Genomic DNA, 25,739 nt, shown 5'->3' on the forward strand with positions numbered 1-25,739 from the left:
TAATAGCGCAGAATAACAAAATAGGAAAGTAGCAGAACTTTGAGTGCAGTTTCGAGTTGTGACGGAGGATAAGACTTGATGGAGAGAATACAAGATACCAACATTATTATGTGAAATACTTTGTTGTCTGATCCTGTGAACGGTCAGATGTATGTTGCTGTTATTTCCTTCAGCTGCCTGTATCACATTATGAATAGATGATGTTGTGCTCTTATATCTGACAGTGCAGACACTTACATATCTGATATTCTCTTCTAGCTAAGCCACAAGTGTTGGATCCTTGTAAGGTAACTCTTACTGAATCCGGGGATGTGATGTGCTCTCTGACCCTGCAGAACTTTTATCCTAAACATATTAAAGTCACATGGACAACAGAGCAAAGTATACTAGAAGCCAAAGAAGATTTTCAGGAAAATGCAGATCACACATATAATATCTGCAGCCAGTGCAACATCCACGGAAGTCTCTTTAAGGATCCAAACTTTAAGCTGAGCGTGACATGGCGTCACAAAGCAATGACGGAAAACGGAACTAAAGTCCTGTCATGGAGAGATCTCACTAACAGTAAGAAAGATGCTTTTCCCACTATATAGGTACACGGATGAGGGCTGTCTTTTACATTATAGTCCACATATATTAATAATGGTATATTTCATACCATTGAAATTGGAGCAAAGAATTGGTAAGAATTACAACTAACTGATTAACCTCCGCTGTGCTCATTCATTGATAAAGGTATGGTACTATTTTGTCCAGTTGAGAAGTGCGCCTGCAGGGTCGGCCTCTACTAAAAGTTCAGGCTAGAATGCAGGTAGCTCTGATCTTGTTTTAACACTAAAAATATTTATCATCTATCCCAACTAGAGCAGGTTAAAGTAGGAGATGTATATAGCATACTTGCAGTTCTCACTTCAGCCTGTGTAGTGGAAGAAGGTCGGAGTTCTACTTCTGTCCCAGCTTGGTTTCAGATTTATCTCAGGATGAGGTAACATGGACTTTTGTTAATGTTAGTATTCCCCTTATCAATCAGAGATCAAACTCTGACTGTCATATACCGTATATGGGTCATTATGGGTAATTTTTTTGTTTCATTGAAAAAGACATGACTGTAGTACCTAAGTGCTTTACAGAAAAAAAAAATTGAATTACCCTCACCCCAATAAGTGACGTTTTATGGACAAAAATATAAAATAAAATATATTCCGCCTTGTAAATTAATTGTATAGAGCACATAAAAAGTTACCAATCTAGTTTTGTAATACACTGTATAATAACAATTTTATCAACTTAAAGGGGATGGCCACTTTCAGATCAATATTGAGAGATCAATGTTACTGTACAGTGTTGGCCAAAAGTATTGGCACCCCTGCAGTTCTGTCAGATAATACTCATTTTCTTCCAGAAAATGATTGCAAGCACAAATTCTTTGGTATTATCTTCATTTAATTTGTCTTCAATGGAAAACCACAAAAAGAATTGTCAAAAAGCCAAATTGGATATAATTCCACACCCAACATAAAAAAGGAGGTGGACAAAAGTATTGGCACTGTTTGAAAAATCAGGTGATGCTTCTCTAATTTGTGTAATTAACAGCACCTGTTACTTACCTGAGGCACCTAACAGGTGGTGACAATAACTAAATCACACTTGCAGCCAGTTGAAATGGATTAAAGTTGACTCAACCTCTGTCTTGTGTCCTTGTGTGTTCCACATTGAGCATGGAAAGAAAGAAGACCAAAGAACTGTCTGAGGATTTGAGAAGCAAAATTGTAAGGAAGCATGAGCAATCTCAAGGCTACAAGTCTATCTCCAAAGACCTGAATGTTCCTGTGTCTACCGTGCGCAGTGTCATCAAGAAGTGTAAAGCCCATGGCACTGTGGCTAACCTCCCTAGATGTGGACGGAAAAGAAAAATTGCTGAGAGATTTCAACACAAGATTGTGCGGATGATGGATAAAGAACCTCGACTAACATCCAAACAAGTTAAAGCTGCCCTGCAGTCCGAGGGTACAACAGTGTCACCCCGTACTATCCGTCAGCGTCTGAATGAGAAGGGACTGTATGGTAGGAGACCCAGGAAGACCCCACTTCTTACCCAGAGACATAAAAAAGTCAGGCTGGAGTTTGCCAAAACTTACCTGAGAAAGCCAAAAACGTTTTGGAAGAATGTTCTCTGGACAGATGAGACAAAAGTAGGAAAAGGCATCAACATAGAGTTTACAGGGAAAAAAAAAGAGGCCTTCAAAGAAAAGAACACAGTCCCTACAGTCAAACATGGCGGAGGTTCCCTGATATTTTGGGGTTGCTTTGCTGCCTCTGGCACTGGACTGCTTGACCGTGTGCATGGCATTATGAAGTCTGAAGACTACCAACAAATTTTGCAGCATAATGTAGGGCCCAGTGTGAGAAAGCTGGGTCTCCCTCAGAGGTCAGGGGTCTTCCAGCAGGACAATGACCCAAAACACACTTCAAAAAGCACTAGAAAATGGTGGTGAGAGAAAGCACTGGAGACTTCTAAAGTGGCAGCAATGAGTCCAGCCCTGAATCCCATAGGACACCTGTGGAGAGATCTCAAAATGGCAGTTTGGAGAAGGCCCCCTTCACATCTCAGGGACCTGGAGCAGTTTGCCAAAGAAGAATGGTCTAAAATTCCAGCAGAGCCTTGTAAGAAACTCATTGATGGTTACCGGAAGCGGTTGTGCGCAGTTATTTTTTCCCCTGAAATAGGGCAATTGGCATGAGCCTCATGGGGGTTTTTTTTGCCTTCCCCTGGATCAACACTGTAGGGATTGTAGGGCTATAGGTTGGACTTGATGGACTAATGTCTTTATCCAACCTCATCTACTATGTAAAGGTTGTGCTACCAAGTATTAGGCTGAGGGGGCCCATTTTTGGAGTTTTGTGTTTTTTCATCGCAAGCAAAATAAATGAAGATAATAATACCAAAGAGTTTGTGCTTGCAATCATTTTCTGGAAGAAAATGAGTATTATCTGACAGAATTGCAGGGGTGTCAATACTTTTGGCCAACACTGTATGTATAGTATAAATTTGTACAATTTTTCGATATGCTTTCTATATCAGTTCTTCACAGTTTTCTGCTTGCTTTCATCCATTCTGCTTACTCCAAGTACATGGTCATGTGATGGATACACACGTGCTCAGCTCATTACCAGTCTGATTACTGTGCTGTGACTAGCTGCTTACCGGTGTGTTCATCACATGACCATGGACAATAATGTCCTATAGCGGCCCCTTTACACAGTTTAATGTCCCATAGCAGTCCCTCCAAATGGTTTAATGTCCCATAGTGGCCCCTCCACCCTGGAAAACTGTGGTGGTAAAACACTGTGGACTTTCTGGTAAAAACAATCTTTTCCACAGCGTTTTTTTGCTGTGACTTTCTACGTGGAGCCTTAGCCTTAAGGTTTTCATTCTCAATTGGCGCGATTCAGCTACTGGATGTGAACATTGTTACCATATGTGAAATGTGAGTCCCAAATCTGTCTTCCAATTACTGTAAATGTCTTGTACTTTTTATCCACCAGTTTATTTATAATTAATATGCAATTAATATGCAATATTATTTGGCCCTTTTACTTTCAGTGCAGCAAACTCACTCCGGTCCGTTCAGTTCAGATCTCTGAATGATTCAATGTTGTCCTAAATGACTGATGATAAATAGAATGTGTGTAATCAAGTCTCCGTATAAATGCACCTGCTCTGTGATAGGCTCAGGGTTCTGTTTAATGCGCAGAGAGCATCATGAAAACCAAGGAACACACCAGGCAGGTCTGAGATACTGTTGTGCAGAAGTTTAAAGCTGGATTTGGATACAAAAAAACTTTCCCAAGCTTTAAACATCCCGAGGAGCACTGTGCAAGCAATCATATTGAAATGGAAGGAGTATCAGACCACTGCAAATTTTATATCTTTATGTTTGAAGCCAGAAATGTGGCAAATGGTTGAAAAGTTTAAGGGGGCCGAATACTTTTGCAAGGCACTGTATATGTATGTGTAATATATATATATATATATATATATATATATATATATATATATATATATATATATATATAGTGTAGCTCATTATATAGATTGTTCCCTGTATTATTGATGTATTATTGCAGTGATGTTTTTTTTATAACATACACCCAACTTATTTGTATACCTGTATAACTGTTTTCTGTGGTGTTATACAAGGTTTAGTTCTCAGCATTCTCATCCCAACATTCATTGAACCCTAAATCTACACAGGGATCCTACTAGATTGCACACGGTCGCCTATTTAAATGGTGTTATATATGTTTTCTTTAATTGTAAACATTTGTATGTGATAGTATAGTCTACAACTGTCCATAAAAGAAATGTAAAAGACCTGATCACCTTCATTCTATCTCTAAAGGTTTTCCATGGCGTCCTGTAATACAGGAAGTTCCCATACCTCATGTACTGATGGGACAACAAAACACTCTCCAGTACAACATCTCTGGGTATTTCCCTGATAATGTGACTGTGAGCTGGTATAAGAAGAAGGAGGGAGCCCTGGAATCTGTACAGGACAGTGATAAGTATAAGACATCAGTCACTGAGCCCCAGAGACAGCCGGACTCCACATACTCCTGTACAGCCAGTTTGAGGTTCATCCCATCACTGAGAGACCAAGGATCAGAACTCATCTGCAGAGTGGAACATCCCAGCCTGGACAGACCAATAGAGAGAAGCAGCAGAGTCTTATGTGTGCAGGGTGAGTGTACTGGGCATGCCTATTATATGGGACAATCAGAATGAATGTTCAACTGTAAAAACATCCAATATTCTTTGCTGGTTAATTTCCCATTTTATCCAATACACTTTATATTGGTCGGAACTTTGTTCCTCTGATACATAGGCCAAATCCTCAGCATTCAGATGTGACTAAAGGGGTCGGCCACTCAGACAAATATTGAGAGACAAATGTTATTGTTTGAGTAATGAAAACTTCCAGTGTACTTTCTGTATCAATTCCTCAGTTTTCTAGATCTCTGCTCACCTTCATTCATTCTGCTTACTCCCAGTGGATAAAAATGAGACCATGGTCATGTGATGTACAGTCCATGGTCATGTGATGTATAGTCCTTGGCCATGTGATGATACACAAATGTACAGCTCATTACAGTCATCTGCCTGGTAACAAGCTGAGCACCTGTGTGTCCACCATATGACCATGGACTATATATCACATGACTACCAAGTGTATGTCACAGGGTCAGGGTCTGATTTTTATTGAATAACCTCAAGAAGAGGTTTAGAAAACAGTGACGATTTGATACAAAATATAAAAAATGGAAAATTTTAGAACCTTTTAGGGTACAAACTATAACATTTGTTTGAATCTGGTTGTTTAAATGTTGGTTGTTTAAATATGTTGGTTGTTTAAATATGGCATCTACCATAGCCACTGGGTCTCCACTGTATTCAACTGATTGTGGGCATTAACCCTCTTGATACCTCATTCAAAGCTGTCCGAGGTACCATTTTGCTGTTGCATGGGCGATGCCATTTTGGTGCATATCACCTTCCCCTGGAATGAAATCTAGGTGCAGCACTCCATTAAAATGACAGTTGGGAGCCTATTGAAGTCTCCCAGGCTTGTCTCCCATACACTTCTATTGCAGGCTGTGTTAGGCAGCCTATAATAGAAGTATAGGGATAATACAATGAATTAATTAGACCCCCTGGGAAATGGAATCTCAGTGGGCAATTTGGGATACTATACTACCATCAAGTCCATATATACTCATAGATATACCGTCATGGCTGTAAGTGTTGGCACCCCTGAACTTCATTTTCTTGAAAAAATTCAGGGGTGCCAACATTTACAGCCATGACTGTATGCATATATATGACACATACATAGGCAAAGAGGTAGAAATGTGGGAGAGGTAGGATTTATGCAGCTGTGAACATGACATCCAGTCTCAGCCAATCCCCGGGAGAGTCTGTCCCATTGAGGTTACCATGCTGTGCTTCTATGATGGGTATGCTTACTAGAGATGAGCGAACTGTGAAATATTCGAGATTTGATATTCTTTTCGAATAGCCCCTCAATATTCGACTATTCGAACGAATATAGAAGCCCATTATAGTCTATGGGGAAAAATGCTTCGTTTCAGGGGAAGCCACACTTCGACTCAGGAGAGTCACCAAGTTCACTATGACACCCCAGGAAATGATGCCAGCACCCTGGAATACAACTGGGACAGCAGGGGAAGCATGCCGGGGGACATCTATAATGCCCAAGTACCTGTATTACACCACTATCTCTTCGGGATCCCTGTCAGCTTGCGATATACGGGAACTGACTTTTTCCCATAGGAATGCATTGACCAGCATTGATTGACCATACAGAGTACAGCATTCGGCCAATCAACGCTGGTTCTGCCGGAGGAGGTGGAGTCTAAGATCGGTCCACAGCAGTCTCCATTGTGGTCCGATCTCAGATGTAAATAAAAAATTGTATTTATATAGCGCCAACATATTCCGCAGCGCTGTACAATTTGTAGGGTTCAAATACAGACAGAAAGATACATTAAAAGAAAGTCATTTCACACAATGGGACTGAAGGCCCTGCTCGCAAGAGCTTACAATCTATGAGGTAGAGGGGGGTGACACAAAAGGTAGCAGGGGCGGCATTGCATATGCAGAGGTCAGACACTTTTGTAATAGAGGTTACTGTCATTACACAAACTTAAAGCTTTATGAGCCATCACTAGTGGTGTCCTTTAACATGTGGATGGAGCTTGGACCTATAAAGTTATCCTGATAAGGCATCATATCATGTGGGGAAGTGTGGGAGCGGGGACAGAGGAGGGTTAAATTTTGGGGATTCTAATTCTAGAACGGAAGGGTTTACGTTAGAAATTGTGATGTAGCAGTGTTGAGCGCACAGCCCTGCTACACCTAAGATGTAGCAGAGCTGGCCGTGCGCTGAGGTCTGCTACACCAGAGATGTACCAGAGCTGAGTGCCGGAGGAGGTGGAGTCTAAGATCGGTCTACAGTCCGATCTCAGATGTAGCAGTGTTGAGCGCACAGTTCTGCTACACCTGAGATGTAGCAAAGTTGGCTGTGCGCTGAGCTCTGCTACACCTGAGATGTAGCAGAGCTGAGTGTGCACTGAGCTCTGCTACACCCGAGATGTAGCAGAGCTGGCCGTGTGCTGAGCTCTGCTACACCAGAGATGCATATCTGGTGTAGGAGTCCTCAGAACACACTCAGCTCTGCTACATCTCTGGGAGGGCACAGCGCTCTTTGGTCTATTATACGTCATAAGATCTGAAGAAGGGGTAGAGTGTCTAGTGATACTCCTAAAACCCCGAAACGCGTCATCTTTCCATAAATAAAATACCTTTTTAAATCATTACTTGAGTGAGCGCGTTCACTTACCTATATTGGTACTACCAATATCCTAGTATGTTTTGCTGACCTTGAGTCATACAAGTGTTAACGCTGCCAAGATTGCTCGCCACATACTTATTTGAGCATATAGCTCTCTTTTTTTGCCTTTTATCACCTACTGGACTCAGTCTATAAAAGATTCAAAGGAAGCGCGGTCTCCCTTGGTTTTGTTTTTGTGTCTATTATCATCTTTATACTTAGTATGGTCACTCTAGCCTTCTACGTGTTTTCCCATTTATTAACCGGTCGTATATATACAGCCAGTGATCGTGGTACATAAAGACCGGCCCTGGCTTCATGCAGGGCAGGAGCGTAGAGATGTCTCAGGCCCCGGCACCTGTGCCGGTGTCTATCCCTTGCCGGCATCCGCCTCTCTATTACAGCGAATGCCGGGTCTGTATTGGCGGCCCCCACCAGCCCCATACCTGTAAAGTTGCAGGCCTGCTCCTGCGCGGCGATATCGCAGGAGCCGACCTGTTCGGGTGACAGCCGGGAGCCTACTGAAGGCTCCCAGGCCTGTCACTGCTATATTACCATTACGGCTAGTCTATGACCAGCCGTAATAGTAATATACAGAATGTCCCATAGACGGCAATACAGTTGTATTGCCGTCTATGGGACTTGCAATCAAATGACTGCAGGTTCAAGCCCCCCAGGGGGGAATAAAATAGTAAAAAAAAAAAAAGCTATAAAAAAATGAAATAAGTAAAAGTTCTAAATCACCTCCTTTCCCTAGAATATGTATAACAGTAGAAAATCATATGTCAAACACATACACATTAGGTATCCCTGTGTCTGAAAATGCCCGGTCTATTCATAGTTTTCCTGTACGGTGAATGTCAAAATCACAATTGCTAAACTGCCGTGTTGTTTTTCAATACAAGGTGATCTAAGCAATAGATATTCCCCAAAATGGTATAACTAAAAAGTACATCTGGCCCCGCAAAAAAAAAAAAAAAACACTCTATGCGTCCCCGTACAGCTGCAGGGTCACCAGTCAATGTGGCCTTGCAGCGGTTGCAAAACTACAACTCCCATATATTTAAATATTTTACCATTTTTTGCTTCAAATTTTTTTTCCCTATTTCCGAAAAATATGATATATATATACACTCACCGGCCATTTTATTAGGTACACCATGCTAGTAACGGGTTGGACCCCCTTTTGCCTTCAGAACTGCCTCAATTCTTCGTGGCATAGATACAACAAGGTGCTGGAAGCATTCCTCAGAGATTTTGGTCCATATTGACATGATGGCATCACACAGTTGCTGCAGATTTGTCGGCTGCACATCCATGATGCGAATCTCCCGTTCCACCACATCCCAAAGATGCTCTATTGGATTGAGATCTGGTGACTGTGGAGGCCATTGGAGTACAGTGAACTCATTGTCATGTTCAAGAAACCAGTCTGAGATGATTCCAGCTTTATGACATGGCGCATTATCCTGCTGAAAGTAGCCATCAGATGTTGGGTACATTGTGGTCATAAAGGGATGGACATGGTCAGCAACAATACTCAGGTAGTCCTTGGCGTTGCAACGATGCTCAATTGGTACCAAGGGGCCCAAAGAGTGCCAAGAAAATATTCCCCACACCATGACACCACCACCACCAGCCTGAACCGTTGATACAAGGCAGGATGGATCCATGCTTTCATGTTGTTGACGCCAAATTCTGACCCTACCATCTGAATGTCGCAGCAGAAATCGAGACTCATCAGACCAGGCAACGTTTTTCCAATCTTCAATTGTCCAATTTCGATGAGCTTGTGCAAATTGTAGCCTCAGTTTCCTGTTCTTAGCTGAAAGGAGTGGCACCCAGTGTGGTCTTCTGCTGCTGTAGCCCATCTGCCTCAAAGTTCGACGTACTGTGCGTTCAGAGATGCTCTTCTGGCTACCTTGGTTGTAATGGGTGGCTATTTGAGTCACTGTTGCCTTTCTATCAGCTCGAACCAGTCTGGCCATTCTCCTCTGACCTCTGGCATCAACAACGCATTTCCGCCCACAGAACTGCCGCTCACTGGATGTTTTTTCTTTTTCGGACCATTCTCTGTAAACCCTAGAGATGGTTGTGCGTGAAAATCCCAGTAGATCAGCAGTTTCTGAAATACTCAGACCAGCCCTTCTGGCACCAACAACCATGCCACGTTCAAAGGCACTCAAATCACCTTTCTTCCCCATACTGATGCTCGGTTTGAACTGCAGGAGATTGTCTTGACCATGTCTACATGCCTAAATGCACTGAGTTGCCGCCATGTGATTGGCTGATTAGAAATTAAGTGTTAACGAGCAGTTGGACAGGTGTACCTAATAAAGTGGCCGGTGAGTGTGTGTATATATATATATATATATATATATATATATATATATATATACCCGCCATATATATATCTGTCACTTGTATAGCGCTAACATATTCTGCGGCGCTTTACAGCCACTGTACCAAAGAGGGCTCGCAATCAGTGTTATAGTGACATTATGGTGAGGAGGTTTTATACTAGAAGGAGGCATACGCCATTCTTTGGTCAGATGCATCAGATGCGTGTGACACTGAAACATTTGTAGACAATGAAAATGACAATATAAGTGTCATTTCAGATTTGTCTTCAGGGGACGTTCTGCCTGATGAAATTGACCCTTCAGATGGTGAAGGTGCAGGAACTACCAGTGCGGCAGCAGACAGTGACACTTTCCCACTAATTGATGTGCGTTCCCTCCAGTGGGCACCTGCTCCATCTTTTGCCCCTAGAGTCCACCCATTTACTGCATCTCCTGGCATAACAGTGGATGATTCCCAATTTACCCACATGAACTACTTTAGTTTATTTATAAGCCACGACCTCCACAATGAAATTGTCCTTCAAACTAATTTATACGCTACCCAGTACATAACACAAAAACCTTCATCTGCCCATGCCAAAGATTGGACACCCACAGATATGGCAGAAATGAAAAAATTTGTTGGCCTCACCCTAAATATAGATATTGTAAAAAAGCCCTCAATCAGGTCATATTGGTCAAAAAGTCCTGCACAGTCAGCCCCAATATATTCTGCAATCATGTCCAGGCATCGTTACGAACGAATAATGAGGTTCCTTCACGTCAGTGACAATTCACAGGCCCCCCCCAAGTGATGATCCAAACCGTGATCGGTTATTCAAACTCAGACCCCTCATAAATTATTTGAACCACTCCTTTTTGCAATATTACACCCCAGAGCAAAATGTCAGTGTGTTAGTTTTCACGGCAGACTTGGCTTTCGCCAATATCTCCCTTCCAAACGGGCAAGATATGGCATTAAGCTATATAAGCTTTGCGAAAGCAGTTCCGGATACACCGCCGCCTTCAGAATCTATGAGGGACGAGATAAAAAAATTGATTCCCCAGGATGCCCCCCTAATTTTCCTATCAGCAGTAAAATAGTGGTGGAGATAATGCAGCCCCTGCTACACAAAGGGAACCACTTGTATTGTGACAACTTTTATTCAAGTGTGGCCCTATTTAGACACTTGCATTGTGCAAGCACAGGAGCATGTGGAACCATGCGCAAAAACCGAATTGGTTTTCCGCAGCAGCTAGTGGGGAAGGGCATACAAAAGGGGGAGTCCTGTTCTTATGCTTGTGAAGAGTTGATGGCGGTGAAATACAGAGATCGGAGAGATGTCTATGTGTTGAGCACAATACACCCCACAGGAACAGCGGCAGTGAGGGAAAGAGGGGCAACAGCAGACAAACTTAAGCCGATAAGTGTGTCTCAGTACAACAAACACATGGGGGGGGGGGATTTAAGTGATCAAATCTTACAGCCCTATTTGATAAAAAGAAAAACAAAAACCTGGTACAAAAAAGTGGCCATTTACCTAATTTAAATTGGAATTCACAATGCCTTTTTACTTCATAAAAAGAAGGGAGGCACCGACAAATACCTGGATTTCCAGGAGGAAATAATTTACAGCCTCCTTTTTGACCCTCAGGACCCCATAGAGAACCCCCAGTCTGAAGATGTCAAACGACTAACTGAAAGGCATTTTATCAATCTAATTCTCTCAACAACAACACAAGCTACCATGCAAAAAAAAATGCCGTGTCTGCTCCAAAAATGGGCAACGCAGAGATACCCGTTACCATTGTCCCTCATGCCCCTCAAAACCAGGCCTGTGTATTGTTTCTTGTTTTGAGAGCTACCACACTGTTCTTCATTATTAGAGCTCTTCTTGTATATTCCACTTCTAATTTTGTGGTTGCCACCAAGCCCCATCTTTTGCATGAACCTGCAAATTCCTATTGTTATAAACTCTAAATTCCCTAAATTATACCCCTACATGAATACATTGGGGAACAAAAATACTAATTACATTTTTTGCATCTTTTTCAACATTTCACAAAAAATCTGGATACTCTAAGAAGATGCTAAAGCACTTATTGAATGCCTGCAGACTATTCTAGCAAAATCTGGCCTACAAAATCCAATTACCGCTCCATCCGTTCGTACATTAGGGTACCAGCACAAATGGGGTATTGTCGGGAGAAATTGGGTAACAAAATTTGGGTTGCATTTTCTCCTTTAACCCCTTTTGGAAATGCAAAATTTGGGGTTAAAGCAACATTTTATAGCAAAAAAATGTCACTTTTCCTTTTGTTGGGCCAATTCTGTTACACTCCTGTAGGGTCAAAGGGCTCACTATACCCCTTGATAAATTCCTTAAGGGGTCTAGTTTCCAAAATGGGGTCACATTTTGGGGGTTTTCACTGTTTTGGCACCTTGGGGGCTCTGCAAAAGGGACATGGTACCTGCAAACTATTTTATCAAAATCTGGCCTACAAAATCCAATTAGCACTCCATCCATTCTGAGAGCGACCGTGTGCCCGTACATTAGGGTACAAGCACATATAAGGTATTGTTGTGTTCGGGAGAAATTGTGTAACAAAATGTGGGGTGCAGTTTCTCCTTTAACCCCTTGTAAGGATGAAAAATTTGGGGCTACAGTAACATTTTATTACGAAAAAAGTAATTTTTCATTTTCACGTCTCAATGGTAACAAAATCTGTGAAACACCTGTAGGGTCCAAGTGCTCACTATACCCCTTGATAAATTCCTTAAGGGGTCTAGTTTCCAAAATGGGGTCATATTTTGGGGGTTTTCACTGTTTTGGCACCTTGGGGGCTTTGCAAATGAGACATGGTACCTGCAAACTATTTTAGCAAAATCTGGCCTACAAAATCCAATTAGCGCTCCATCCGTTATGAGAGCGACCGTGTGCCCATACATTAGGGTACCAGCACATATTGTTGGTATTGTTGTGTTCGGGAGAAATTGTGTAACAAAATGTGGAGTGCATTTCCTCTTTTAACCCTTAATAAATGTCTAAATTCTAGGGCTAAATGAATATATTAGTGATAGAAATTGAAAAATGTAAATTTGACCTCCATTTTGTTTTAATTGCTGTGAAATGCTAAAAGGGTTAAGAAACTTTCTAACTGCTGTTTTAGATTCTTTCAGGAGTGCAGTTTTTAGAATGGGGTGACTTATGAGGGGTTTTATTAGAGAGGCCTTTCAAGTTCCCTTCAGAATTGAACTGGTCCCTTGAAAAATGTGTTTTGGAAATATTCTTGAAAATTTGGAAAATTACTGCTTGACTTGTAAGCCTTATAATATCTGAAAAAAATGAAAGAGTGATTAAAATTTGATTGCTACATAAATCAGAGACATGGTTAATTATATTTATGAAAAAGTTGGGTAGTATGACTTTTTATTTGAAAGGCTTGCAATTTCAAAGTTTGAAAACTGCATTTTTTTCAAAATTTTCGCCAAATTTCATATTTTTTCATAAAGACAAAGCATATCAACCAAAATTTACTACTGACATGAAGTATAATGTGTCACGAAAAAAACAATCTCAGAGTCGATTGTGTAAGTTAATGCGCCTCAAAGTTATTGCCATTTAAAGTGACACATGTCAGTTTTGAAAAAAAAGGCCTGGTCTTTAACATACTTTTGGGCCCGGTCCTTAATAATTTGTCTAGTTGCTCCAGCTGACACTATGACTTATATTATTTAAATACACTTTGACACTTCACTTTTTTACTATTTATTATATTTATTGATCTAGGTGTATATTTCTACTGATATGTGTATGCACTTGCTGTTTTTTGCAATTAGACTATGATACACTTTTGTTGTGACCTAGTGACACTGTGACCTAGTGTATGAATACCTCTATTTATGAGCTTTACATTTTGGTATGTTATCTTTATATAGTAATTGACGCATGCATACCTGTCATTATACTTACCTCCGATTCTTTGGATCCTCCCTCTTGCTTGATGGTATTTTGACTCTCACTGTTGTATTGAATATATTTATTGATAACGTTTGTACATTTGTTCTATTAATGTACTTTGAGTACTCCTTTTCCGTTTTCTTTGTTTTTGTGATTTCAAATTTGGATTTTGGGGTACAGCCTTTTGACTCTTGACCTTTACAGAGGGAACTCATTATGTATGTATTATGTTTCATCTTCCCTTGATGCCATGTTTGTTTTGTGTGCCTGTGGGTATTTAGACTATGTCAAATTTTACTATAGACTTTGTAGACTTTCAACTAAGATTTGTTACCGTATTTTTCAGACTATAAGACGCACTTTTTTTCCCCCAAATTTGGGGGGAAAAGAAGGGTGCGTCTTATAGTCCCAATGTGGCCGCCCGGCATCCACTGTAATAGAGATGCGGATGCCGGCAAGGGATAGACGCCGGCACAGGTGCCGGGGCCTGAGACATCGCTGCGCTCCTCTGCGCTGCATGAAGCCAGGGGTGATGCTATTCCGCTTCTCCGTCCCCCCGCCGCTGGCTTCATGCAGGGCAGAGGAGCGCAGCGATGTCTCAGGCCCCAGGCGGGGGCATCCCTCGCCGGCATCCGCCTCTCTATTACAGCGGATGCCGGGTCTGTTTTGGCGGCCCCTTCTCCTCCCCCTCCAAAGTGTAAACTACCCCCCCTGGGGCCGGTCCCCACTGGCCCCGTACCTGTAAAGTTGCAGGCCGGCTCCTGCGCGGCGATATCGCAGGAGCCGACCTGTTCGGGTGACAGTTGGGAGCCTAATGAAGGTTCCCAGGCCTGTCACTGCTATACTAGTATTGCGGCTAGTCTATGACCAGCCGTAATACTAATATACAGAATGTCCCATAGACGGCAATACAGTTGTATTGCCGTCTATGGGACGTGCAACCAAGTGACTGCAGGTTCAAGCCCCCGGGGGGGGAATAAAATAGTAAAAAAAAAAAAAAAAAAGCTTTAAAAATATATAATAAAAAAATGAAATAAATAAAAGTTCTAAATCACCTTTCCCTAGAATACAATAACAGTAGAAAATCATATGTCACAAGGTGATCTAAGCAATAGACATTCCCCAAAATGGTATAACTAAAAAGTACATCTGGCCCCGCAAAAAAAAAAAAAACACTCTATGCGTCCCCGTACAGCTGCAGGGTCACCTGTCAATGTGGCCTTGCAGCTGTTGCAAAACTACAACTCCCATATATTAAATATTTTACAATTTTTTGCTTCAAATTTTTTTTTCCCTATTTTCCTCCCCTAAAACCTAGGTGCGTCTTATAGTCCGAAAAATACGGTACTTGCTTCCCCTTTATAAAGAAACCTTTTTGTTTAATTGTTTTGTTATTTTCTAGGAAAAACAAAAATCAGAAAACCTGTAAAAGTAACTCTGGGCAAAGAGGAGGTGAAATATTCTCTAAAACTAGAGAATTTCTATCCAAAAGAAATGCAGATTGAGTGGTTTGTTATATTAGAACAAGGAACACAGACCCGTCCATCAACCGAAATATATAAAAGTAATCTAGATAAAACCTATTCGGTTACCAGTGAATGTAGGGTGTCTGAGAAGGATTTACAGAACCCGAACTTCAGAGTCTTTGTGATGTGGAGCCATGAGTCCATGGATGATTCTGAGACCAGAGCGATGTCTATAAGAGATAAAGGTGAGGAGCGGACAATGGGGGATGTGTATTACAAGTGTATAAGCATGAGACTTTACCAATGGACAGCAAGACTTATATTTGAGGGGGGAAATGTTCCAAAAATATTCAAGGGGTTGTCTAGGCTAAATTCAATTCTTAATGGGTGCTGGAGGTTGGGTGTAATAAAAAAAAAACAAAACGAACCCCTGGATCTTGGGGGTCATGTATTGAGTACTGCTGACATCACTGCTATCAGTATCCAGCATTTTCATATATGGGAAGTAATAATTGCTAAATTGATTTTCCAGCTTTTTGCTGTTGATGACCTACTAATATCGGATCAGTGGGGGTCACCCTGCAGTGACACAAACAATTGATAGGGGGAGCTGTGGCCGACTTATCCCCATAATATCAATAAGAAGTATTTCTGAGCAGACTGATATACCTTCCTCTCTGCTATATGTATCCACCTGCTAACAGGTCAGATCAGTCATAAAGCAGGACAGATAATGTATGACTGTATACTGTGAGTGTTCAGCCATATGTAACTGTAGTCTGTGCACTTATTGTCCTAGAATACATCCTGAGTTTATACAAAACCTGCAGTGAGCAGGAGAAGTAATGTGGCATCTGCTATAGTAATTCTTGTCTATTTGTTCATTCCTTGTAGTTTTTGTTGTTTTCTGCTCAGCATTTCAGTATTTCTATACTTGTGACCAGATCATGTATATCACATCATTCCTTCCCTATAGATTACCCGTACCGTCCTGATATAAAGATACAGGTGCCACCTCTATATAATAACACTGAGGCCTCCCTGGATTGTACAGTCTACAACTACTTTCCTGGTGTATTACATGGGATGTGGCTGAAGAAGGACAAACTATCTGGAGAGACACATGACATATCTGGAGATGGGGCGTACAGGATCTCCAACAGTGAATTAGGCAGACAGCCCAATAATACCTACTCCTATAGGTCATGTCTCATCTTCACTCCCTCTGTGGAGTCGGATCAGGGGGCAGAATTCATCTACCAGGTGGAACATCCCAGCCTTTTACAACCCATACAGAAGAGTACGGGGGCGCTAAAGATTGATGGTGAGTAGCAGACATGGTATTATAGAAGAAAGTGAAATGAGAATACTGCGTATTTACATCTATGAATTCACTCTATAGCTGTCAGTATGTTTCAGTAATAGTGGTATCATGATGTTATTGTGTCTTATGTTTTTGTGTCTTGCTGAATTATTACACCATGTTCAGATTACGTGGATTTGTTGCAACACTTTACAATGCAAAACATGTGGGCAGGGTTCTTCAAAATCTGCACATTTTGCAGTATGTATGCAGAAAGAGTTTACGGTATTTGGCCCCAAGTGGCCAAACCTCATACTGGACCTCACTAGTAAAGATATCCAGACCAAATATAAAGTGCGGTAGGTGGTTCAGAGCTAGTTCTGGCTGCCTGTGTTATTGTTTGCTACTAACCTGAGAAACACTTTGTGGCTTGTTTATCATATGGTCATTTTTGAAGCTACTTTTCTGATTTATTTTTCTAGTGCGTTTTTTTTTTTTTTTTTCTGACAAGTTTATCAATATGTTACATTTAGAGATGAGCGAACAGTGTTCTATCGAACACATGTTCGATCGGATATCAGGGTGTTCGCCATGTTCGAATCGAATCGAACACCGTGGTAAAGTGCGCCAAAATTCAATTCCCCAAATTCGGTTCAAGTGCACCCTCGGCTCTGCTACATCAGAGCCGAGGGTGCGCTTGAACCCTTGTGCAGCCTCGGCTCTGCTACATCAGAGCCGAGGGTGCGCTTGAACCCTTGTGCAGCCTCGGCTCTGCTACATCAGAGCCGAGGGTGCGCTTGAACCCTTGTGCACACTCTGCTTCATCAAGCTAATAGAATGCATTGGCCAGCGCTGATTGAAGCAGAGCTGAATCTGTGTGCTTAGCTCAACTACTCCACCGGTGTAGTTGAGCTAAACACACACATTCAGCACTGCTTCATCACGCCAATACAATGCATTGGCCAGCACTGATTGGCCAGAGTACAGAATTCGGCCAATCAGCGCTGGCTCTGCTGGAGGAGGCGGAGTCTAAGGTCGGACCAGAATGGAGACTGGTGTGGAGCGATCTTAGACTCCGCCTCCTCCAGCAGAGCCAGCGCTGATTGGTCGAGTTCCGTACTCTGGCCAATCAGCGCTGGCCAATGCATTCTATTAGCCCGATGAAGTAGAGCTGAATGTGTGTGCTTAGCACACACATTCAGCTCTACTTCATCGGGCTAATAGAATGCATTGGCCAATCAGCGCTGGCCAATGCATTCTATTAGCGTGAACTGAGTTTGCACAGGGGTTCTAGTGCACCCTCGGCTCTGCTACATCAGATTGCTACATCTGATGTAGCAGTGCCGAGTGTGCATCAGATGTGTAGTTGAGCAGAACTGGCTCAGCACTGCTAAGTCTCTGCATTCGCATAGGAATGCATTGGCCAGCCTTCGGCCAATCAGCGCTGGCTCTGCCGGAGGAGGCGGAGTCTAAGGTCGGACCTGAATGGAGACTGGTGTGGAGCGATCTTAGACTCCGCCTCCTCCAGCAGAGCCAGCGCTGATTGGTCGAGTTCCATACTCTGGCCAATCAGCACTGGCCAATGCATTTCTATGGGGAAAAGTTAACTTGCGAAAATCGCAAACTGACAGGGATTTCCATGAAATAAAGTGACTTTTATGCCCCCAGACATGCTTCCCCTGCTGTCCCAGTGTCATTCCAGGGTGTTGGTATCATTTCCTGGGGTGTCATAGTGGACTTGGTGACCCTCCAGACACGGATTTGGGTTTCCCCCTTAACGAGTATATGTTCCCCATAGACTATAATGGGGTTCGAAACCCATTCGAACACTCGAACAGTGAGCGGCTGTTCGAATCGAATTTCGAACCTCGAACATTTTAGTGTTCGCTCATCTCTAGTTACATTCTAAAGCACAAATTGTGACAAATTTATGAACTAGAGTTCACAAAGGATTTTTGGTAAACTTCAAGTTAGAAGTGGAATGAATTTGCACAAAAATCTAGGTCCTTTTAAAAAGATGCATATAGTAAATTAGGTTTTTATCAATGTGCCATCTGAACTGCATCCACATTACAAGTCACTTTTGAAAAAAGGCTTATTAGGTGCAAAAATATTGGCGCACACAACAAATTAGATGCATTGAAAATATGAGTGGGAGAAAGCAGCAGACTTCTGCCACAAAAGCAACAATAAATCAGATCTTGTGTTTCCAGTGATCTTGGTTTTAACATTAATGTTTTCTTTTTTTAAGACTATACAATAAATTGCTAAATGCCTACGTATGGAAGCAGCAAGAGGGTCCATTTCTTTTCTATTGCAGCTGAGCATACATGTGTATTGGTTGTTTCTCCAGAATGCGCCTGTATTTCTGTAAACCCTATTTGGATTAATAAAACAGCGATATGAAATAACTGCAATAAATTTGCCACATGCACGCAGCCTACTGGTTTCTGACTTGAAGTAGTCAATCCTTTACTGGACTCGCAGAATTGTATTTATGGCCAGAATACCAGGACAGGAATCTCTCAAATCATAAACTGGTGACTGCCCTCATAGCTGGCAAGTTGATAAAGTTTATAATAGCTGCACATGGAACTTGAGAATGAATTATAGAAAGCTTACATTGTGGTGGAGTCATTGTTGCGATGGTTTAACACAAACTTATTTCTTTTCTTTCCAGATTCTGGTGCAACAATGATGATGAGCTGAGGGAAATGCTTAATAAATCCATATCCGTGTAATGTATCTTTATTCTAGGTTGTACATTGAGTCTGTAATGTGACGTATTATCTATACAGAACATCTCCAACCTTATGTGAAGTATCTGCAGCTGTACTGACACGCAACAAAGACAGGACCTGCTATGCCGACAACACTCAAATATATCTCTATATATAATGCTCTGTTGTCCAGAGTTTCAGAGTGTGTAGTAACCATGCTTTCTCTCCTCTTTCTCAAACTCAATATGGAGAAAATGGTGTTCATCATCCTCGACCCACCTCATATAGCTTCCCTTCCTGACTCATCCATCAAAGCTAATGGTGCCATACAAGTCTGTTGCCTTGGGACAAACTTTGACTAACCCTTAAAGCCCCAAATGTAAAGCACCATGGAATTAATGGTGCTATATAAATAAACAATAATAATAAGCCTTACATCCAAGCCCTCACCACCTCCTGCCGCCCCCAACTCCAAGAACATTTATCAAATCCACTCCTTCTTCACTCCTGGAGCTACAAACATTACCTGTGCCCTCATAATCTCCTGCTTAGACTACTGTAATACCCTTCTGCACGATCTCTCATCAAACCCTCTCTCCTCCAGTCCACCCTAATCATTTAATGCACCTCTCCTGGCTTTTTTCATCAGCCTCTCCCCTCTTCCAGTGCTTTCAGTGTCTACCCATTGGCCAGAGAATAGAATTTAAAAATCCTTTATTACAACATGGAGAAAGAACTCCAAATATAAGTCACAAGTTGGTAAAACGTCTACGCATAACCCCTTACTCATGGCCCAATAAACAACAAACCAGTCCTATCACATATTGTAGCAGTGACAGCACTTGGCAGCATAAAGCCTTAACTTAATGTTACTATCAAGATGGCTGACAAGGGTGGGACGGTCAGAATAATAGATAATGAGTTTTATTGTTCTCAAGTAGAAAAACTTTAACGGATATTGACACATATAGTAGTTTAGAACAGAATCCAACAAAGGATGTTCAGATCTCATTGCAAAAACTTACAATGGAGCATTTTGTCATGTCTATCACACTCGCTTTCCATATGGTGAATAAAGACCTCAACATACCACCTATGAGACCTATTGTATCAGGCATCGGATCTATGTGGATGCATGTCAGGATGACTCGAGTCATTGTTACAACCTCTGGTACATTGCATACCTGGCTTTTCAGATGATAGACAAGATGGGTTGAAAAGTCTTTATAGTTTATGGGAACTGCATTTTATGTGGCACAGTTGTGATGTTGTATCACTATATACTACAATTCCAGGAGAAATAGTAATACAGGCTTGGGAATACCATCTGTCACTTTGTAGTGATTATTGGATTTGTGACAATATATAATGGAGGTGGAAGAGTTTCTAATGTCACCTAAAAAATTTTCATTTAATTCCAAGTTTTATATGCAAATACTTGAAGTTCCCATGTAGGTGAAATACTCACCCTCTATGGCCAATGTGGTCATGGCCCTATGGGAAGAAATGTTTATCTATGGAGATGGCAATCCATTTTCTGATGATATTCATTGGTACAGCAGGTACCGGTAAGTCGATGACCTGCTATTTATTTGGTGGGGGGTTGTGTCTGCTGTACCGATGTTTGTTCACTATTCAAATTCTAATTTGTTTTAATTTGAAATTCATTTATTTTTGTCATGAGCACAGTATTAATTTTTTGGATTTGATTTTGTCAGGGATTGTTGGTGACGTGGTGTCTACAAGTTCATTTCACAAAGATATAGTGTTGAATGTGTTGAATGAGTGTTGAACTAGTGGGGTAGCTTATTCGTGCCTGTAGAAATTGTATCTCTGATTGTGTGTGTTTTATACAGAGTGTATAAAATGCTATAGATAGATAACGAGACTTTACTACTTTATGAGCAGGGCCCTTTATTCCACTGTACCAGTTAGTCATTATTAGTATTGTACTTATAGATTGTAAGCCCTCGCGGGCAGGGCCCTCTACCCCACCGTGCCAGTCGGTCACTGTTAGTATTATCTACTAGTATATTTTGTGTATTGTATGTAAACCCCCAATTGTAAAGCACCATGGAATTAATGGTGCTATATAAATAAACAATAATAATAATATTTTGTGTGCAAACCACCATGTACAGCACCAGGGAATTATCCCCCTAACAGTCACATTAAATTGCAAAAATCACACCATTTCTATGATGGCAGACTGAGAGATTACCTCTCTCTGTCTACGGAATTTGAACTGCCTAAATGTGACTTTTACAAGTTTCTCCAAATGCGACACTGTCTGCACACATATGACTCTTTCACATTACAGTGTAACCCTGATGTGCTTCTTCTCTTTAAGACCCCTCCGTGCAGTCTTAGACCGATATACTACTCCATCAACCCTCTGTCCTTCCAGAAGACCTATCATATTCGTCTCTGGGAGAGAGAGCTTGACAGGTCATGGTCCAGTGGTGAACAGTAGAAGGCTTTTGCCCTGCTTCGCTCTTCTCTTGCTTGCAGCTCTCATGCAGTGTTGGTGTATAAGATTATTCTCACATGGTATTTTCCCCCTACTTGTATACACCAAATGTTTTCACACTATTCTTCGTGTTGGAGGCTGTGGCGAAGTGTGATCATTGCTCCACACCTTGTGGGCCTGTCCTCGGCTTGTCCTTTATTGGAAAGAAATTTTTGATCTCTTGGACTGCCTTTTGGGGTGTTCTCTCCCTCGGAAACCTCAGGTAGCAATGCTTAAGTTGGAGTTGGACTTGGTCCCTCCATCACACCACAAGCTAGCTTGTAACATTTTGGGGATGGCAGAGTTAGTTATTGCTAGGTAATGGTAGCAACCCCTCTCCCCTTCCATGCAAAATTTGTTGACACTCATTGACACCAATCACTCCTACAAGCGAATTATTACTCTTGGTAACTTGTCATTTTCTAAGTATAAACTTGTATGGGATGCTAGGTTGGAGAGTTTGCACTGCTCTCAGCACTGACTGAAGTTTATATGGAGATCTCGCTCTATAATTATTATTTTTAGACTGTTGCCTTTATGACTGCACTTATCTGTTTCATTTTCCTCATAGTGCCCTCTTGGGGCTTCCTCTACTCTGTCAACTGAACATAATGGTTTGGCCTGCTCTTATTTCCCTTCCCTTCTGTGTTTTGTGTGTCCTCCCTGAACCTATTTGTTGGTTTGCAGTTAATCTTTTACTTTTTGTTATAACATGTTTGAAAAATCTTCAATAAAAATCATTGAAAAAAAAAATTGCAAAAATCCTTCCAATATTGTCATTTTTTCTCTAAAATGACTTAGGTGCTGTGGTCAGCATTGACCACAGCATATAAGGGGTTGCATGGCAAGTAGGCTTCTGAATGATAATGGAAGGGAGATAATATCGTGAACAAAAGTCCATAGTACCCCCTTTCCTGGAGTTTTCTGAGGGGACAGGAGAATAATAAAATAATTCTCTTCTCTGTTCATGTTCTCCTACACACTGATAAAACCACAAGTGCGAGTATATGAAACTCCATTTTAACCAGTGATATATCAAAATCTATGAGGGCTACAGATAGGATCCCTTTAAAGACAAGAGTCTATCAGTCAGACACAATTTTTTGTAGATAACACGTCCGGAATAGCCTTAAGAAAGGCTATTCGTCTCCTAGCTTTTGTCATCTTCTCCACGCCGCTGTTTGCCTACAATCCCGTTTCAAGGCTTGCTGCCTCTTAGTCATGGTCATTACCCTAAGTATATCCCATCAATCTTAGAAACTAGATGACCCTTTTATAATCTGTAGTTAAATATTGAAAGGAAAAACCGCACAATGGTTTTGTTTTGTTGCATTTTTAGGGGTAAGTGGCATTTTTAGTAACATGCTCAAGGTATGGAGACTTTTATGACATTATTTCTAGTAGGCTTTGCTATAAGACATCAAAAACGCTAGTAAAAAAACGAGTGAATCACATCACAATGAATACAAATTTTGGAAAAAAAAAATGCCAATGTGTGACACCCATGGCATTTTTTAGCATTAATTTTAGAATCCTTTAAAAAAAAAATGTCTATAAAGAGGCCTAAGGTGGAATAGAAGGTATACATACATAAAATAGTTACTAGAGGACATACTGTTATCAAGAGCCATAAAATACTCCTTTATTTAATTCAGATCTTAATGTTGTACAATGTGTAAATAACAAACATATAAAAAGTACAATAGAAAGTAAGCCATTCCTATGAAGTTAATACATTGTTACATGCACAGTATAACACATTACATATCACAGTATCATCTTTCTGCTTAAATATTGCTGTATTCATTTTGCAGAATGGAGGATTCCAGTCAGTGGTATAACTAGAGTACTATGGGCCCTGGAGGGAAAATTGGAACATATTACCCTACCCCATCCTGTATTCCGGATAGCAGCAGTTATGGGTGCTGAAACATCGTCCTATAGAATGAGACACTATCCACAACTGCTGCTATCAAGACTACAGCAAGTAAGCAACACAGCGCCTCACATATAAATAATACTGCAAGCTGTGTGCTCTGGGAAACAATCTGGAGGGATTCCCAACAGTTGGACCCTTGATGAGCTTAAATTAATGGCCTATCTTAATAATACTCCATCAATTTTTTAAAAAGTGGACAACCCCTGTGAAGGGGTATTCTAGTTCCTAAAGATAGGCCATTAAGAAATCAGTGGGGGTGCAACATCCAGGACCCCCACTGATCAGCTGTTTAATGGCTTTTGCACCTGTGCAAGCTTTGTGATCTCTTCACAGTTGCAGGCCGCCTGTTTTATAGGGATCAGGTGATGTAGCCATGTCTCATTTACTCATGTGGGATGTTGCTGTAGTTACATCACTTGACCACTATGTACTTGCACAAGTGCCTCAGCCCCTTCAAACTGCTGGTCATAGAAGTCCTGGGTGTCGGACCCCACTGATCTCTTACTGATGACCTATCCTATGACAAGTAACTGGAATACCTATTTCAATTTGTGATAACTTCACGATTCAGGTAGAGGGAGGTAGGATAAGGGGCCGATAGCGAGCGAAGGAACTTCCTCTGATGTCATGATGCAGCTGACTGCGGGCCCCCGACCCCTCCAGGCCAGGGTACACCCCTGATTCCAATCCAGGCAAAATGGGAGAAGCAAAGTACAGTGAGTGATTTATTTTATACAAGTTTGTGTTTATATACAGACACATCCTTAGGCATAATAACACAACCAGGCAAATACATTTGAAAGAAAGTATTAAGACTTATAGGTCTGAGTTTATATGGTGAAATGGCCTTTGTCCAAGTTTACTTGATCATTATGACATTACTATTGGAACTCCTTGGAAAGTGTAAGGAGATTTGTCATCCTGAATCTATTATGTAAAAACTGGGACACTCACCATATAGAAGAAACTATTACATTTGTGTTCAGACCCCACTATTTCCTTAATGCAACTTACACTAGGTTCACACTAGAATTTGAGACTCCGTGCCCCATTCTGCTTAAAATAGGTGGAGAGAAAAATCCTGCAATCCTGGAAACCCAGCGGACCCCATTATAGTCCATGGGGCTTCCGTGTGTAATCTCTTATAAAGCAGAAAAGGTTTCCGTTTTTTGCGTCCCCAAGGTGGACCCGAAGGACAAAAGCCCCGATGCTAATGTGAACCTAGCGTGACAGTAAATGGCACTTATATGAAAAAAAAATAACTTTACGTTGTATGACAGCAAAACAAAAGCGCAAAACCAGAAAGCGCACATGTAATATATAAAATACAAACACTTTACTGAGAAACAAAGATGTTAATACTGAGACAACATTTACATACACAGACAGCTGTGGTTTGCTGCAGATTTGCTGCGTTTTTGTTCTTTTTTGAGTCAAAGCCAAGACTGTATTTTTAGCAGAGGGGAGAAATATAAGAGTTATAAGAGCTTTCTTTATATTTTCCATTCCCTTCGAGGCCCGTCTTGGCTTTGTGTAAAAAAAAAAATGCAACAGAAGAAGAAACTTTTCTGCAATGTGTGACTTATCCCATCAATTGAAGATTATTGAGGATTCAAAACCTGGGACCTCCGCAGATCAGCTGTTTGATGTGGCAGTGGCACTCTACGGGTGCTGCTTCCAATTCACAGACCATATGACATAATGTTCATCAGTCACATGACCTGTTTGCAGCTCTGTCCCATCCAAGATAATGGGGTTGAGCTGCGATACAAAACACAGTTGCTGTACAATGTATGGTACTGTGCTTGGTTTTATGTGATGAGGCCGCAGCACTCTCCTACTATATGGCAAGATTAAGGCAGCATAATTGTTATTTTATAACAATGTTAATTCACTTAAATTAGTATTTTTCCTTTTTTATCTAATGCAGTTTGTTTTAAAATAAAATTCATTTTTTAAGTGATTTTCACATATTTGTCATAGTACACAGTATCGCTAGTAATTTCTGCATCTGCATGTTGTTCTGTTTATTAGCAAATTTTTTAACACCCATTCAATACTGAAATCTTCTGACAGTAGGTAA

At 41.2% G+C, this 25,739-nt stretch overlaps 1 protein-coding gene across 1 annotated transcript in view; it reads left to right on the plus strand.

Annotated features, from left to right (window-relative positions):
- The window catches only part of LOC142217153 (uncharacterized), a 50,219-nt gene extending 29,496 nt beyond the window's left edge, over window positions 1-20,723 (plus strand). The window contains exons 13-17 of the mRNA XM_075285345.1: window positions 259-564; window positions 4,404-4,745; window positions 15,122-15,430; window positions 16,162-16,509; window positions 19,169-20,723. Coding sequence (XP_075141446.1) covers window positions 259-564; window positions 4,404-4,745; window positions 15,122-15,430; window positions 16,162-16,509; window positions 19,169-19,197 — 1,334 coding nt within the window. The 3' untranslated portion in view covers window positions 19,198-20,723. The remainder of the gene's footprint in view (window positions 1-258; window positions 565-4,403; window positions 4,746-15,121; window positions 15,431-16,161; window positions 16,510-19,168) is intronic.
- The last annotated feature ends 5,016 nt before the right edge of the window (window positions 20,724-25,739 follow it).

The sequence above is a fragment of the Leptodactylus fuscus genome, chromosome 8, assembly GCF_031893055.1.
Source record: "Leptodactylus fuscus isolate aLepFus1 chromosome 8, aLepFus1.hap2, whole genome shotgun sequence".
In the NCBI taxonomy this organism is placed as follows: domain Eukaryota; kingdom Metazoa; phylum Chordata; class Amphibia; order Anura; family Leptodactylidae; genus Leptodactylus; species Leptodactylus fuscus.